At 41.3% G+C, this 18004-nt stretch overlaps 1 protein-coding gene across 1 annotated transcript in view; it reads right to left on the reverse strand.

Annotated features, from left to right (window-relative positions):
* The window catches only part of SLC16A10 (solute carrier family 16 member 10), a 40514-nt gene extending 23073 nt beyond the window's left edge, over positions 1-17441 (reverse strand). The window contains exon 1 of the mRNA XM_054393028.1: positions 17051-17441. Coding sequence (XP_054249003.1) covers positions 17051-17441 — 391 coding nt within the window. The remainder of the gene's footprint in view (positions 1-17050) is intronic.
* Positions 17442-18004: the final 563 nt, after the last annotated feature.

The raw sequence follows: 18004 nt of genomic DNA on the forward strand, positions 1-18004 counted from the left end.
TAAATATCTACAGGATGGGTGTCAAGAGGACAAGGGCAGACTCTTTTCAGTGGTGCCTGGTGATAGGACAATGGGCACAAACTAGAACACATTAAGTTCCATCCAGACATTAAAAGCTTCTTTACTTTGAGGGTGGCAGAACACTGGAACAGGCTGCCCAAGGAAGTTGGAGTCTCCCTTTCTCTCGACCCTGAGTACTGGGGTCAAGAGAAAAACCTGTCTGGACACTTTCCTGTGCAACCTGATCTAGCTGGCCCTGCTTTAGCAGGGGTTTGGACTAGATAGTCTCCAAAGGTTGCTTCCCATACCTACTATTTCTGTGTATTCTCCAATTCCTCTTCAATATTCCTCTTCTGTTCTATAGACCCCTACAATGGGCTTTAAATCCATGCTTTCAAGGCTCAAACTGTTACCTAGAAGATCTAATGTTACAAGCCACCATTCCCCACCATTTACCCCAAAAGAGTTATTGTAGGTAAACATCTCCATTTTCAGCAAGTGACAGTTTATGTCACAGAGAAACACACAAACAAACAAAAAACCCACAAACAAAAAAACCCCAAACAAGACACTAACCAAACCCAGAATGCTGTTACATAGAACAAGCAAAACAGAAGAACAAGTGGTTCCAGGACATGAAAGTCTCTACTTTGAAACATTTTGATTCAAAAACAAACGTTCAGAGGCATGTGTCTGTATTTAGCATTACAAGTACAAACACTGAACTACACAAAAACTCTGCATTTGCAACTCTGACATTGTCTTGTGCTATAAGTTATGTGGAAAGCTAAATTTGACTTCAACAGAAGAAATTTTCAGGTAAAGTGAGATGACATAAGTTTCTATGTCTATCTTCCAGAAAGAATACACTTTTTTACTTATACATTTACACATAAATTACAGTTTCATCACAAATACACTGCCAGAAGGAAACAAGTCCAAAAGTGGACACTGAGTGACACTATGAATCAAGTGTTGTTTTCACAAGATGAGGAAAAAGAGGAGTCACAGGCATTTCCTTTTACCTATCTCTCCCATTCTCTTCCCTTTCCAGAAAACTTCACACAGGGGTATCATAAATTTTTGCCCAGTAGCAAATCCTTCCAGAAGATTAACAGGAAGGAATCATTTGCATGGAAAGATTGATAAGATTAAAGAAAAGAAAAAGCATGAATGGCAGGGTAATTCCCTGTCAGCATGTGCCCTTTATATCACTTACACACACATGACTCAGCTTGTGCCCTGTGTAACCAAGTGAATCAGCCACTGCAACTCTTGACCTTGGTGTTCTACTTCATCTCATTTCAATGCCAATATCTCTGGGACAATAAACTATTCCTCATCAATACAGTGCCCAGCTATTCAGGCAGTTATCTACCTGACTTTCAGCAATCCAGTGCCCAGGTTGCCATAGATCAAACCTGAACAGAAGGCTAATTTTACACACACAAAGCAATTTTATCTTGTATATACACCTGATAAACCCTCAGGAATGACTTGCTGCATATGTAGTCTTTCTCAGCTGCAGCTGAAATAAATCAGTCTGACAGATGCAGGACATGTGAACTACAGCTTAAAGTACTTCTTGATAAAGATCCCACTCTTACAAAGAAAAATCAATGGGTTTAAGTGAGGATTTTGCTGTACTCTGAAGGGTAAAAAAAAAAAATCCTAAGTCCAAAGCTGTTATTTATAAAATAAGTAGGTACAACAGCACAAAACTGAGCCAATCATACTGCTGGTTCATTTCCTCCCCCATTTTTCACCAATACTTTTGGCTCTTCAAGCTTCTGGGCAGCTGTATTAAAAAGACTCTTTGTACCCACCATGAGCAAACAGACACAGGCACACACTGTCTTATATAAATTCTCTGAAGCCTTGGATTAAAACATTGTTTATTACTTCCTTAAGGTATGAAAGTACTTCTCTTATATGAGAAACTGTAACATTTGCTCAAGAAAACTGCTGGAATCAGTCACCTCCTTCAAATATCTGCTGAGGGTTGGAAGACCTTAACAAGTTTCAATGCCTTGCTTCTTAATGGTTCACTAGAGACTGTATCTTAATATTTGTTGAAAAGAAGCCTAAACCTACCACTCTGCACAGCAATTGCAATAGTCTTGCTCAAGATGTGCAAATCTGAAACACATTCCTTCAGTGACTCAGACATTTCTGTTGAGTCAGTGACAACAACTCTACACTACAGAGACTTTTTTTACAGTTATATTGCATAATAGCACATTATAGAATAGTGTAGCAGTTAGCAAAAGAAGAAAAAGCACTCAAGTGTCTCTGCTGGAGGATCAACCTGCATCCACTAGCATTGCACTCTAACTCCTTACAACAGACTCTGAGTATTTTAAGTGTATTTTCATTTTATCAGGTTGCAATCTGAGCACCAAGCACTTGGCTACTAGCATTTCTACAGCCCTGTTTATTTTAATGTTATTCCCAGAGCAGTAACCCCACTAGATCCATCTAGAAACAACAGCAACAATTTGCCGTCTTTGCAGTCAGATCTTGGCTCCAAATAAGTCAACTGTTATTCCCTATTTCTAGTTTTTAGGGGAAAGTTTTAGTACTATTTTTAGTCCTTCTAACAAAAATGCTACTGCAGCAAACAGTAACTGTCTGTCCTGGGCTAAGTGTGGCTATATAATAAATAATAATGTGCATACAATATCACCATTTGCACATCTAGTGACAGTGTCACAGGCTGAGTCACTGTCACTAGATGTGAATAATTATATTAACATTAATAAATAATAGTAATGTGCATATAACACATAGCCACACTTCCAAAGAGACATTACATGTATAGACATCTTTGGTCTGAGCTCCTTGCTCTCACAATGACCTACAACACATAAGACACAGGGCCACTTCCACTGACAAAAATTATAGCTTCCAAAAGAAACAAAAAAAAGGCAGAACACAGAACAAGGAAAACTGCAAGAACCTGAACAAAGTCTGAGCTCTGTTGCTCATGGAGTACAAGGCTTGCTGCAGTGATCCCTACTCTTAACAGGCATCAGGCTTTCATCAAGCTCCATTTGCACAGCGTTGGGTTATGCAACAGAAGATCATCTGCACACCCACGAAGGGGCACAGACTCATTTTGGGGCAGATCCCAAGTAACATCCTGCCCTGCGTCCCCCCTGCCTCACTGCAGGAGCGTTCATCCCTGACAGCATCCTCCCCTCTGTGCCCAGAGGAGCACAGGGGCAAAGGCAGGTGGGAAGCCCAGCTGCAGGCTCAGGAAGACACACCCTGTCTGGTCCCCCACGGGCTGAGGCCCCGGTGTCCAGGTGTGCCAGGATGAGTCAGTGCCAGGGCCCTTTCAGAACTGAGTGGGATCGGTGCCCTGGGGCATGGGACATGCTGGGGGATGTCATAGAAGAGTGTTTCAGGATCACAGGACTTAGAGAACAGTCTGTAACACCCATCCACGTTTAATCCAGGCATTAAGGGATCACACACTACCCTTAGTACAGGCCATTTTAAGTCTGACTCCGTATTTCCCAGTTAATTGATTGTGGTAAAGATTTGGTTGCAAGAACAATTCCTGCCTTCCTAAATAGCATAGAACACTCTTGTGAAAAAACTTGATACAGCAATTTAAATGCCAAACCACTCCAAATGGAACATTCTTTTAAAGCTCCAATTTCATCTATTCTCTCCCTGGGTATTCCTGGCTTGCAAACCCCACCAATTTAGGCAATTCCATACAGCAATACAGTGATGCTGCACTTCAGTACATTCTTAGACAGAAACTTACATGTGGTGCCTTCCATTTAAGCTAGACAACACAACATCACACCACTTGCATCCTTCAGTCATTTCTTAGGATTCCATACTCAGCCCAGTGAAACTGGCAAAAAGTAAGGCTTGTGAAGAAAACGAGTGGAAAGCTTGTTAAAAAAAAAAGGAAACTAATTAGAACAGGAATTTGATCTAATAAATTATTCTGCATGAATAATGACCAGCTTGTCAAAATTCATAGTGTTTGCTCATGAAGCTCACAGCTGGAAACAGCAGGGATATTTCAGGTCAGGAATGAGGTTCTCTGGCAAAAGCCATACAAAGAAGTTTGCATAGCTCCTGCCAACACCATGCTTAGCTCGAGGCAATGATTTTACTTTCAAGAGCCCTGAAGTAACTCAATTTAAAAATTACTAACATTTGCAGTAGAGAAACCCAAGGATTCTGGTAGCTCTACAAGAAGTTTACTCTCAATAACATTGCGGACTTCATATAAGAAATTACAGAAGCGTAAAAATAAAGAAATTGAGAATTGCAATGTTAAGTATTTATCTTCCTTTGGTAGATGCAACTAGGAACACCCCCTAGAAGACAGAGTACAAATTCATTTGTTTCCCATAGTCAAGATGGCTACTGTCAAAGAGGGTCATTCCTGCTCTTATAAAGCCTCCAAAGAAGATGTGAGAGTTTCTCCCTGGACCCTCACCCTTGAAGAATATCTTCACAAAACCCTGCCAAGGCAAACATGATGCTGCACACTTCAGTACTTGTGAACAGAGAAATGAGAAATTTTCCTGACAATCAGAACTTAAAATCCTCTGGGTGCAGGCTGGTAGCTACTTCAGGAAGAAGTCTTACTTTTTTTAATAGGTATAATATAGCCAGATTTAATAAAAGCACTACTAAAAAATTGGAGTTTCTTCACAAACTAATCCTCCAGAAGAACAAAGGCACTTCAGTAGATTATATTTAAGTATGTTTTCTGCATTGTTTAATAAACTAGAACAAAACTTATATTTAGAAGTCAAAGTTACCTTACTTAAAAGGTTTTTCTTAAGGAGGATTTTCTTCTCCCTCATCTAAATTTTAATCTAGAAAGCACTAAAGCAGAAGTATTTCTGCACCTGCTGGAGCAAGGCTTCTCCCAAGTAGATAAATATCATGAGCTCCTGCACATCTAAATGCAGCTTTAAATACTTACCATTCAGCAAGCAATTAGGAATCATGTGATTAAATCTTTTGAATACAAAGGATTTAAGAAAAAAAAAAAAACAGTTTACTGAGAATTATCTGGATAAAATGAAGTAACACACCATTCAAGCTAAGCCTAAGGTTAATTGGTTTAGAACTTCTTACAGCTTTCAAATGATTCATCCATCACAAAAGACTTAGAAAAACAAATTTTCCACTGGATGAAAAGCAAAACCCACAGAGGTATGAAAAAAATGGCTCAAACCCAGGAAGAGGGCAAATTAGCATACACAGAGCAGTTACCAGCAACATACAGAAAAATAAAACATCCATGTTAAGTCCCCTTGGTATTTGGTAATGTTAACATCACCTGGAGAAGGGAGAGAGGCTGAAAGACTAAAACTTCTCTTAAAACAGAAGTGACTGCAGCTGAAGGGTGGTTCTTTGATTGGTACTTTTGAGGTCAGGTTTAGTTTTGGGGGTGTTTTGTTTTAGAGAAAGAACATAAGCCATCTGGGTTTGGATCCAACTTTCAAGTGTACAAGAAAGGTATAAAACAATTCTAATGAACTCCAAATTAGCAATAAAAAAAAGACACTAGGAAATAAATTGAGCAGCAGTCCAGGAAAGCAAAACACTAAAATACTTAAATTCATGGACAACACTGGGAAAAAATACCGTGGTTTCTTCTGATAAGCTGTGCCCAGTGCAACACCTGTAACTACTGAAAAATGCAAATAAGCTGTTCCCTGCCTTGCACATGACAACTACATGGGCATGGTACAAAGGACCCATACATTTTAAAACATTTCCCTGGCACTTCCTACCAGCTTATTCAAGTAAGTTTGGAATAAAGCTAATTTATTACTCTAATCCATATTGATATCAAATTTCCAGGGTGAGAGGAGTACAAGTGCTTGCTGTAACCTGCTTCTGGAGAGGGAAACACTTAAACACCCCCCCTCTGCCTTGGTGTGCTAAGAGCAGCTGTAAAACAGAGCTGCTGAACTGAGGGTTTGACCATGGGAAAGTGGCTGCAAAGGCATAACTAGATCTGCTTCCAAGGTTGATGGCACAGCTCTGTAACTAGAATGTATTTGGGATTGTGAATTGTGTGTTAGTCCATAGGGTTCTAGAAGTGTTTGACTTCTTGATGTACAAATTTTATCAGATCAGGTCTGTGAAGACTCAGATTTTTTTTTTTGCCTTCTCTATTCCTTAAAGTGGCATAAGACAAATTTACAGCAGTATTAACATGAAATTTTGTGACAACTCTTAAGCCAAGAATGGCTTATTGAGATCAACGTCCTTAAAAATTAACAATAGTGTCCTTGTATGGCAAGTCTATTATATCCTGATATTTTGACAGTAGTTAAATGGAAGGAGATTAAATAAAGGCTACTTTCAATTGAGGAAGTTTCAAGCAGAGATTCCACGATGAAAAGATTCTATGAGTAAGAAGCCCAGGTCATGTTGACAGGCAGAAATATATTGCATGGAACAACTTGGACTTGATGATCTCTGAGGTCTTTTCCAACCTTGTTGATTCTAACTGCTTCAAAACAGAATATTTCATCTGAGTTAATCAGAGTTTTGTTACCCCTCTGCCAGAATCCCTGTGGAATTCTGATCAAAGAAGTAATGTAATAAACATTTTAATGTACAGTGTAAGAGAAGCAGAAGGCATATTTTCTGGTATTTGTGAAGGGCAGCTGCTGAATAGGAATTTGACAGAGGCAAATAGATTTTTTTTTTTTTTAAACAGCCTGAAAAAAATAAAGATCAAAAAATAAAAAATGCATAAACTGCCCATAGCAACAAGCTACAGAGACACAGGAACTGCCAGGTCAGAAACATCCAGGAGCCCCTTAAATTTCTTAGTTATCCCTACAAAGTGTCTTAAAAAGTTAGCAGCTATTGTATTCTGATAAAATAAATTTTTAGGCATATTTGAGGCTTGCTTATCTAATTATTTTGAGCCCTGAATGTTTCCAGATGTATGCGTGGAGGAGGAAGTCTTCTCCTAGACAAAGTAAACTGCTCCAGTGAGGTCAAAGCAGTAAGGGTGGCTTAAGGCTGCAGAGTAGGAGCTATGAATGACTACTCATTGCACCCTCTTTCGGGCTGCTCTCCAAACACAAAGGAGTGATGCTCACCAGTGACAACGAACATGTTTTTTGAATGCCAATACCCTAAAGAGAAATCACAAATCCACACAGTAATCAAGTACAGAAAGGATTTTGAAAGCTAACCTGCCAAAATTATGTGAAATAAAGGTGAATAGGGACAATTTCATGCAGGATGTAAATTCACAGGGCAGACTGTCTAAATTTAAGCAGCATACACCTTCTTCTACATCCAGATTAGAAGACCAGCCCCAAATGCATTGAGTAAGTTATTTCAAGCCCAAAATGATTCGGTCATTCAAGAAAGCAATATGTACTGTGCCTTATTCCACATACATCCTAACATTGCCAGAAACACTGACATAAAATTTCAGTCTTCATCTTCAACTTCAGTTGATAAATTACAGTAAAACTCATAAAAGCAAAGATAAAATCTGAACTGAAATTTCAGCTTCTGTTCAGTTGTGGTTAACCTTTGTAAACAGTTCACTTGTTCTGACAGTTCTATAAACTTACAGAACTAAATTCCTTTAAGAGCTAAGATCTCCTGCTCAGCAAGCAATTATCCAAAGATTAGTGCCTGGTAATTCATTTATTCCCTTCAATGAGCAGAAATAATGGGAATTGGGTTTCTGTGACTTTAAGCAGCTCATGCCCAGCTACTACCAGATGCTCAAAGTCATCACAATGAATCAGAGCAGGAAAATACATTAATTGGATTAAATGCTACTCTTACATTTCCCTCTTCCCAATCAAAAGCAGAGAACATTACCTCATTTAATGAGGAACACAAAAAGTAAATGTAATAGGAATAATAGCAAAAGTAGTAAAGTAACAGAAGAATAGTTGCATTTTCCTGCATTTCTCTAGTTTGAGAGCTCAGAAAAGCAAACTTGCTGGCAATTCAGCTACAGAAACTGTAGCAGCCAGTGCTTTGCATCGGCAATTCGTATCTTTACAGCATGGAGAGCTGATACATCAGCAAGTCAGAGACCTTACATATTGCTGAAGATCAACAACAGCTGTCTAGATAATGTGCTTACTTCAGGGAAGAGGGAACCATTTCAGAACAAATAGGTTTGAGATGCTCCTCCAGCCATTTTCTAATGTATCAGTGCTGACCTTTCCAGATGCTGCCCATATACAGACAATAAAGCCCTTCACTAGTGCCACTGGTTGCCTACACCTGTTTAAGCTAGAACCAAGCAGCAAACTACTCCAATATCTATTTTCACAGCAATTGATCTATTTTCAGAGAATCCAAAAGCATTACAAAACAAACCAAAAAAGTAGAATGCTCAAATAAAACCAAAAGACAAAATAGACATTTTCATGTAGAATACATATTGAGCAAATGTACAAATGGGCACCAATGTGATCTTAAGCAGAAATTTTACATTGAATTAACCACACTTTCAGATTCAGTTTTCCAATTGTCACTCTACCTAATCTGTAACACCAATACAACCCAGAAGTATCTACAAATGACATCTTGTAGCTGAATTCTTTCAGGTTTCATTTGCTACAACGTTTTCTTAAGTGTATCCTTTAGACTAAGAAAACACTGCCAGAAGGCTTTCACTTGCATTTGCTTATATCCAGCTAGTCAGCTAATCTACTTTTTACATAGTTTCCTCCTAAAGATCCCCCCAAACTTCATTTACAAGTATTTAATCATCTTCATGAGAATTAACACATGACCAAACATCTCAAAATAGCACATTAGTAAAGGAAACACTTCGATTTAAAAATAAAATAAAAATAAAGCTGCCTGGCAGGTACCAACTGGCATTTCCCAGATAGTTTGGCAAAGCACTGTGCCCTGCCATGGCAGCTTTCAGAGGAGCAGTGAAGTGCTTACAAGAGGAAGCAATTTTTAGTTTCCAGCTCCTATCGAGTGTAGGGCTCAGCATGAATTCCCTCTCTCTAAGACAGGGCACAACTGACTGATACTGTCTGGCCTCTAATGCCAGGGGATCTAACCTGCAAGATCCAAACTGGAAACAGAAAGGTTAGAGGCAAAAATCACACTAAGCAACTATATCTTGCCTGCAAGAACATGCTTTGGAAGTCCATCAATGCTGGCTGGTAAACATGAACCACCTTAAAGCATTTACATTGATTTCTGTCTCCTGTAACTTTGCACATCACACCACTGGCCACAATCATGCCTGGAAAAGCTGCCAATAGCTTCCTCATATTTGGAAATGGCTGAAGAGAACACAGCATCTACAGTTACAGATTAACTGTTGGGAGCTATAGATGTATTTAAGCATTGCAGCTACAAGATTAATTTAGCTTTACCTTTCCTTCTGAGACAGAATCACATAAAAGCATTGGCCACAAACATGACATGGGCCTGTTTCCTACATGCAGATGAACTAAATTCCAGAGCAATCAGACACTAAAGCTCATATATGCTATCACAGAGAAGGCAGTGCAGCAAATACAACCAAATTAGTAGCTACATACAGCATCAGAGCATCAAACACTTCCGTGGGGCATTGTTTTCTGTACCAATCTTATCAGGTTCTGATAAACCTTCAAAAGGAAAGATAACCTTGACAATAAAACACCTAAGGATCTAACTAACCCGGTTTGTAAATGTGATTATTGCACCTCAGAACACATACTGCCTTTCAGAACACACCAAAACCCTCCAACCATCACAATTGCTTCAACAGTCCCACAGTGACCCAGATAGAAACAGGAAAAAGAAAAGGCAAGGAGGGGAACAACTATATATAGTTTACCTATTTATGATTTTAGCACATGCCAGAAATAACTACTGGGGCCAGGGGGGTGAAATGCAACTACAATACTTCAAATTGAGACTCCTTAAATTGGAGACAAGCATGAGAAAAGACTAGCTCTGAAATCCTATAGTAGTGTTGTCTGTCACAAAACATTTGTGATACCCTCATCTTCTTAAACTGAAATTTGTTATAGAATTTCCAAAGCCCTGTGTCCAACGATGTCCACACTGATTTTGTGCAGTTCCCCTCCAGGTTCCCAGAAAGCCACCCAATTCTGTTGCTGCCCCCTCACACACACCTCCAAGGGTCAGTGATTTCACCACATGAAACTAAACGTTCATTAAACTGCTGCACTATGAACAAAAGACTTTGATATTTACAGAGGTCTAAAAGGCTGTTAGTGCTCCATGCTTCTATTTGTTAGAAACGGGGTTACTCTGATAGGATTAAAAAAAATACATCTCAGGCTTGCACATCTTATTTAAGCTTCCAGAAAACTTCCTAGTGTTGATTTAATTTTCTAGATCACTGCTTGCACCCAGCAGTGTCAAAAATCATAAACTGAGAGTTCTAATTTCTTTCAAGTTTGGAATGCAGTTTTGGGTTTTGAAGAGCCTAAGAGTTTCAAAGGTAGGAAATTACTTGAAGGTATAAAAGAACAAAAGGCAGTTTAAAATTTGCTTTTTTGTGCCAAAATCATTAAATCTTTCTTTAAAGTACATACACATCACATACTTGACAGCTTCAGCCAATGAACTCAAGGAGCCACAGGCTGTATTTTCATATATTAATGTCAGGAGAACCCAAAAGGCATCATATACATTATACACTCAAGATGTGGAAAAACATTATCTAGCAACACTACACTGACTTCCTGGTAAGGCTGTTACTGAGCCATGACACATACCACTGACACATGTCCAAAATGCACACCATAGCTCAAGTTCTCAATTTCTACCCCACTTGCTTTGAGGTTAATAGTATCTTTAGGTAAAGCACCATTAATTACCACACCTTCTTTCCTCTCAAACAGCATAACACAGCAGCTGATGTCATCAACCAGTTCAAACCACTTTGAAACTGCTGTAATTAGTGCTAAACGTGGAGCAAACTGACAGGGCTCACCTATGTAGCCCACTGAGATTATTCCAATCCCAGCATGTTTAATTATAACACAGGATCAGGTTACTGCCCAAGTAAGCCCTGGCTGTGTGGCCCAAGAACACTCAGTATTTCTGGCTCTTGATAGAAGATAGAGGCCTCCTTGGGCAAATCAGATTGGTTTGTTTCACACCAATGTCCTTGCTAGTCATCTGACCATTCTGTACACTGCTCAGCTGCCCTCCAGATGCTAATGCTGAGCAAACCAAGCATCTCCCTTAAGAGACATCTGGTTAGTACATGCCTGGATATAGAAAATAAGAGAGTCACAACAGTCCAAGGACAACAGGGGGCCTGGAATGCCAGTTCCAGATAGCACAGACAAAAGCCTCCATGACAAGACCCATCTCAACCTTCACTGAGGACCCCTTTTAATGAATACCAACATTCTCTTTTCTCCTTGAATTCCTTGGCTCCTAAGCATTCAATGCAACACAGTAAGAGCTCAAACTAGGACTTCTCTAATTGGAAGAATCCCTTTTGGTCTTATAGTGAAAAATGGGGGGGAGGCTTGCAGAAGAGCAGCTTTCCTATCTTGTACACAATACTATCCTTGGTCATCATATAAACTTGCTGTATTTTGTTCCAAAAGAAAAGACTGCTCATTCCTTCTAGTCTGAAGAATCAGAAAGCTTAAGATCAGAGTTCATTTAGCACCTTCTACACTACCATACTGTTTTAACTTTGCTCACAGATTCAGCATTGATAGCTGAAATTTTAACATGTTGGGTTTGTTTTTTTTTTAAATCTGTCAGTAGTGGTATCAGCATACTTCTCTGCAATGAGCCAGAAAGATTTCTTGGGTACTTACCCAATGTATTTTCTACTTGGAACCTTTTCATTAAAGCATATTGAAAAAAATGGCTGAAAACTCAGACCATGAGCTAGAAGATAATCTTTACTGCCCGTTTTACAAGTCATTTCCAACAGAACAACAGCTAGATACTAAGGGAATTAATAGCTAGCACATTTAAAATTACTTATTCCTCATATATATACACACACTAAAAATGCAAAAGAAAAACATTTTAAGGCATTCTGAACATAAAGTGTAGCTCTATTGAACAAAGCACAGCACAAAACACAGCCAAAAGAATTCACTACTTCTGCTTATTACAGCAGAGGCAACAAGAAAGTTGCTTTACAACTTGCAGTCAAATTGCAGCCACACCATCTAAGGCAGATCACGTTCCATGGGATCAGACACATGCTGCTGATAACAGCAAGAGGCTGGCCTCAACATCCCCATAATTCCTTCCTCTGTGGGAACCAGCACTGATGATTTTTAAATTGGTCCCATCCTTGCTAAAGGGCTGCTACTCTGACTTACTCGGAACAAGTCATTCCTCTCCAGTTCCCATGAAAATTAATGGCAAGATATAAAACAGAGCCATTATTGTAATAAATTAGATTTCTGGAAGTAAAACAGATAATGTAAGATCACAAGGGAATGTTTTCTCATGGAATTAGCCTTTCTGTACATATTTACTGAAGGTTAGATTGAAGTGGTCTAAGGCTGCACTAGCTGTGTGTTCACAAAAAAAAGATGTTTGTGGAAGATGTATGGAAGAATCTATATTATTCCTCCTGTTGCAATGAGTATTCTAAAATAAAAATTATATTACCAGTGCTACATTAACTTGGATGCAAGTAATCAGTAGATCTCCCTCCCTGCAGTTCAGGGAGCTGGAGCAATTTTAAATTGGGAAATTACTTTCTGAGCATTATAGACAAATGGTTATTGAAAACCTTTATTTTCCTTAGCAACACACAGCAATGCAAGTTAGAATTTTATGAATATTCTTCTCATATCAAAGCACAAACTTTGAGGTCTAGGATTCTATTAAAAGCTTTTTACTCATAATTCAGACCAAGAAACCTTTCACTTCCTTATGATTATCTTATTTTTTCTCTAAATCTTTGCAATATGTCTTAAAAATCCAGACTAAGATATATAAAGGTATTTCTGAAAAATGCAACTGAAGAATTTAAGTTTGATTTGGTTTGGGTAGGGAGTTTTGCTTGTATTTTTTTAATCACACCTTTTGTTTAAAAGGTTAGAAAGTATCAAGAGTTCCAGTTACAAAATTTTTGTAACATTTAACAAACTAAAGATGCTTTCATGTGACTGAAATACTCCCAATTTTTTTATAAGTATAGACAAAGTAATCCATCAATCAAGAAATGACAGACTGAAATACAGGTCAAGATAACTCCCAAACTTATAACCATTCTACAACTGAACTTGAATTGCCACTCAGTTCTTAAGATTATCTGCACATAGCTCTTCAGACAGTAAACACCTAGGTAAAATTTGGAACACATTAAATAGTAAATTTCATGTGACTGTTGAAACCTCCTCACATTATGAAAGGGGCTGACCTAGAGCACAGCTCCACCAGCAAGCTGAGGCAGCCAGATAGCAGCTTGCACAGCAGCCAGGCAGCAGCAGGGCATACCAAAGAGGACTAGCAGCTCTTCTCAGAACAGCAAACACTTGCTCAGCAGTGGCAGTGCCACAGGGCACAGTGCCAGCAACAACTGGAGCAACTGCCCCCGTCAGACAATAAATCCCAATCCAGACTGTGCTCCTGAGGAAGGATGCACCTGAGCAGGGCTGGAGCTCTGCACTGAGGCAGCAGGTGCCAGACTACTTGGCTGCAAGAGGCATACTGTGGTGTGCATGTGTTACCAAGCAAATTAAATGTGGGATGACACCACAGCACCAGTGATGGAAAAAAAAAAAAAAAAAGAGATTAGCTTATCTTCTCCAAGACCCTGAAGTTTCAAGAGTCTGAACCACCAACTATGCTGAAGGAGCAGCAGGTAGTCTGCTTATTACTGAGAGTCCTGCAAAGGGCTGCGAACATGCTTAAGGAATTGGAACATTTGCCATAGGATGAGAGGCTGAGAGAGGTGGGGTTGGTTAGGCTCAAGAAAAAAAAAAGCCAAGGGGGAAGGGAATCTAAGTGTACATAAACATCTGAGGAGAGGAAGTAAAAAGAAAACTGAGACACTCTTCTCAGTGGCATTCTGAAAAGAAGTAATAGGCACAAATCAAAATACAGGGAATTCTTACATTTAAATGTAAGAAAAAGCTTTTGTACTTGTGAGGGTAGTTGAGTAGTGGCAGTGGGCACCCAGCGAGGCTGGAGTCTCCATCCTCACACATGGTCAAAACCCAGCTGGGCAAAGTCCTACGCAGCCTGTCTAGTAGACACTGCTCCAAGCAAAGAGGCTACCACCTTAACCATTTTATTATCTTTAATTACTGAATTAACTCAAACTGGCTAAAAGAGTAAGTAGACTAATTAAGCTGTAACAGTTTGAGAACAGTCTATTTCTTCATTAAAACTCATAACTGAATAAAAGGAAGAGACAAGTAATATTTAAACTTCAAGTTGGCTTTAACAACACTGTTTTCAATAGGCTAAAGAAATCAAACCACAAGAGATGAGGCAGAATATTATCAAGAAACTTGAAGTGTCTGGAGACAGAAGGAGTTAAGTTAAATGGTTAAATCATCTTTATGGATAGGCAAGCATCACTAAGCACTGGTACATCTTGCTAAGCCTAAGAAGAGGGTTTATGAATAAACATGCTTTGCTAACTTCCTCTTTATACAGCAGTTACTTAGGCAAACTCAAAAACCAGGAAGGGATTTGAGGATCCTCAAGAATGGTAACCAGAATAGATAAATAAGACAAACTTGAACAAACTACAGGGTCCAATTATACAAAGTTGAAGAGTAAGGAGCAATGCACGTTGGAAAACATCAGTCAACTAAACTCCACTGAATGCAGCTACTAATAAAAAAACATCAAGACAGACATCAGGTTATGTAAATAATGCAAATGAGATAGCACAATGTCAGAGCATATCATGCCACACCATGGAAAGGTAAAGCCTCATTTGGAGCATGACACCCGGTATCTTTCTTCTCCTTCTTATGGAAGGGTTTAGATGCATCAGAGATAACAAATAACATTGAGTACAAAAACAACATTCTACATGGAACAAAGCTGTTAAAAGTTGAAAAATTCACCCAAGAAAAAGACAGAGCCACACTCATGGAAACACACACACCAGTCCCAAGCCACTTTGAAAGCAATGTGGGAGACCAGCAAACCATCTACATAAACTGTATTCAAAAAATGATAAGAGTTTCTTCTGCTACTTGGAACTCAAACCAAGTTTGAGTCTTCAGCCATCTGCAGAACAGTATAATCACATGATACTGTTGCTTGCTTGGATTAGAAATGAAATCATTCAATGACTGTCCCACACCCATTCTTTTTCCCTACAGTGTGGCAGCTAATCCGTAAGCGTTCAGTACAAGCTACACTACAGGAAATTTGCCATTTCTAACCACAGCTCCCCCTTGATAAGCTAAATGTTGTATCAGCATTTGTTTAGCTCAGTTCACTCTTGGTCCTACCTTCAAGATAAAAATCAGCAGACAAACAGCTTCTAGGCAATGATGTTCAACATTAAGGAAAAAAATGCTCCATTTAAAGCTGCTGCTTAGCTCTTCTAGTGTCCATGCCCATTAGTGCACTTTCAAGTATTAAAAAGAAGGACATCTTTCTACCTGCTGCTCTGCCAGTTACAGGAGGCACTTTGAATTTTGCAATCTTCCTTCACATGCGCACAAGTCATCTAGTCAAGGCAGCTGGTATGGTATTTCCCCTAACTTAAACCCATTTGTATTTCAGAAATCAAAAGGAGTATCTTCTGCGTTACCCAAACCAGAGTGCATTTGACAGAGCAAAGCAAAATACAGCTGTATTATTAGCAGTAATTTTAAAAAAAAGGGGCAATACAGGAGGTGTTGGCTACATCTAGGACTTGGGACTTTCCCTGCTCTTCTAAGCAGAACTCAAGACAAGCAGACTCTAAAGCCAGGCTCCATTTTTCTCCCCCTTCCTCCCCACTTTCTGCAGTTGGATAAACTTTCAAAAACATGGGTGGAGTAAATCACAATCTCATCTCACAAACACCAGTGGAGCAATTACTCCTCTGGAAGGCAAGAGATAGAAACTTCAATCCTCCTCTTGTTATTTTGACTACTGCACTATTGCCTAAAAGCTTTTTTATAAATTTTATTTTATTTTTTAGGAACAAGATGACCATTCTGAGAGATAGTTACTAGAGAAGAAGATCCTCAAGAAAAGTAATTACAACTCTGTGTCATGAACAGAGAGTATCAACCACTCAAGTGTTTCTGCATTTCTGACCAGCCAGCAGCCGTCTCCATCAATTTAAAGTCACTTTTCAAAGAAAAATTTGCATAAAATCAATATATGCCCTCCTTCAATGCATATTTGTGTCTAGAATGATTTAATTAGTTATAGCAGAGTGGGTATTTAATTGTAATAGTACTGTTACATCTTTAGAGTTTAACAAACATCAATAACTTCACTGGTGAGTTTTGGTATGCTGGTTACAACAGTAGATGTTGAAATACTGCTTGGGCCATCTGTTAAGCCTGTTCTTGCCATATTTTAAGTGCTCACCGTATCCCGCTGTAAATTAAGCATTTAGGCTAATTATTAGGCTAGCGGGGGAAGCAGAACAAAGCTTACTGGGACCAAGAATATTTTTTCCCCCCGTAACACACGATGACAGATGTCGAAACACACTGCTGTGGAAGGAGCGCACCTGCTCCTCTCCCTGCAGCTTCTCACCACGATGTCCCGGGAGCTCGCTGCCCCAGGCCCTGCCTCTGGAGCACGGCTGTAACCCCAAACCTTCGCAGGGAAAAGAGGGGAGCTTCCCTTGGCCTCGGTGAAACGAATGTTTCCGAGTCCCTCAGACTTGTCACACGTGCTCTGGTCCCTGTGAGCGTAGACTCGCTGCCTACGGGCAATGCCGGGACGGGCATCAGCAGCCCCCCGGCCACATCACGAGCCGGCCCTGACAGCCGGAGCGCCTGCTCCGTTGTCAGCCAGATCTAGCGGCCGGTGCACCTTCTCCGCCCGGACTGGAGGCTGAGAAGGCCCGAGGCGCAACGGTCTGGAAGCCACTCCGACCCCTTCCCTCACCACCTCTCACCTGTTTTGAACGTCATCTGCTTGTCCTCGCTGCCGCCGAAGAGCTGGAGCATGGAGACGAAGAGGACTCCGCCCGAGTTCTGGATGCCGAAGACGGCGCCGTTGCACCACATGGCGGCCAGCATCACCACCCAGCCCCAGCCACCCTCGGGGGGCTCAGGCGCCACGCTCCCAGAGCAGCCCGCGCTCCCGGGGGCCTCCGTCACTGCCCGCGGCTGGGCTTCGTTCGCACCGCTCGGCGCAGCCGGACTGTCGCTGCCGGGGCACCAGTCGCTGCCATTCTCCCTCTGCGGATCCACTACTACCACGGTCGCCGCCGGTGGGTCGGGCAGGGGGGCGGCGGTGCCGTCCTCTGCGCCCTGCGGCGCCAGCTGCTCGCTCACCGGCGCCATCCTCAAGCCGCGCACCGGAGTCGCCACGAGACCCTCCTGCCTGCCGCCGCTGACGACCTCCCGGACCCAGCCCTCCTCAGCCCCTAGCCACCCGAGCCGCGGGCATCCCGCAGCGCTCCGCCTGCCTCCGCGCGAGCCACTTCCCGCCGCCGCCGCTCGATTTTAAAAGGGGGGCTCCCGTGGGGGCGTCAACGGCACGAGGGCTTTTCCTCCGCACCGATTGGCTGAGGGCAAGGGCTCTACGCGCGGCGGCGTCTCTCTTCCCTTACTCACCCCTCCCGCCAGACTCTGGCTCTTCGGCGGAGGGGGTGGGGCAGGATCGCGGCGTGTTAGCGGCTGCGATAAGCACTGGTACCGCGGCCCGCCGCCCCCCCTGTCTCTCTAGGAGGGGAGGGGAAATCGGAGGTTGTGAGGCTGGAAGTCAACAGTTAACGGCCGCCGCGCTGGGCGGGAGGCGAGTGCCTCAAGTCGACACTCACAGGTACCGCACGTTCGGCGAGGAGAGCGGTAAACAAGCCCCTGGCGCCGCTCCCAGACCGAGTTAGTTCCCCAGAAGGCAGGGT

Source organism: Indicator indicator, chromosome 27 (assembly GCF_027791375.1).
Source record: "Indicator indicator isolate 239-I01 chromosome 27, UM_Iind_1.1, whole genome shotgun sequence".
NCBI lineage: Eukaryota > Metazoa > Chordata > Aves > Piciformes > Indicatoridae > Indicator > Indicator indicator.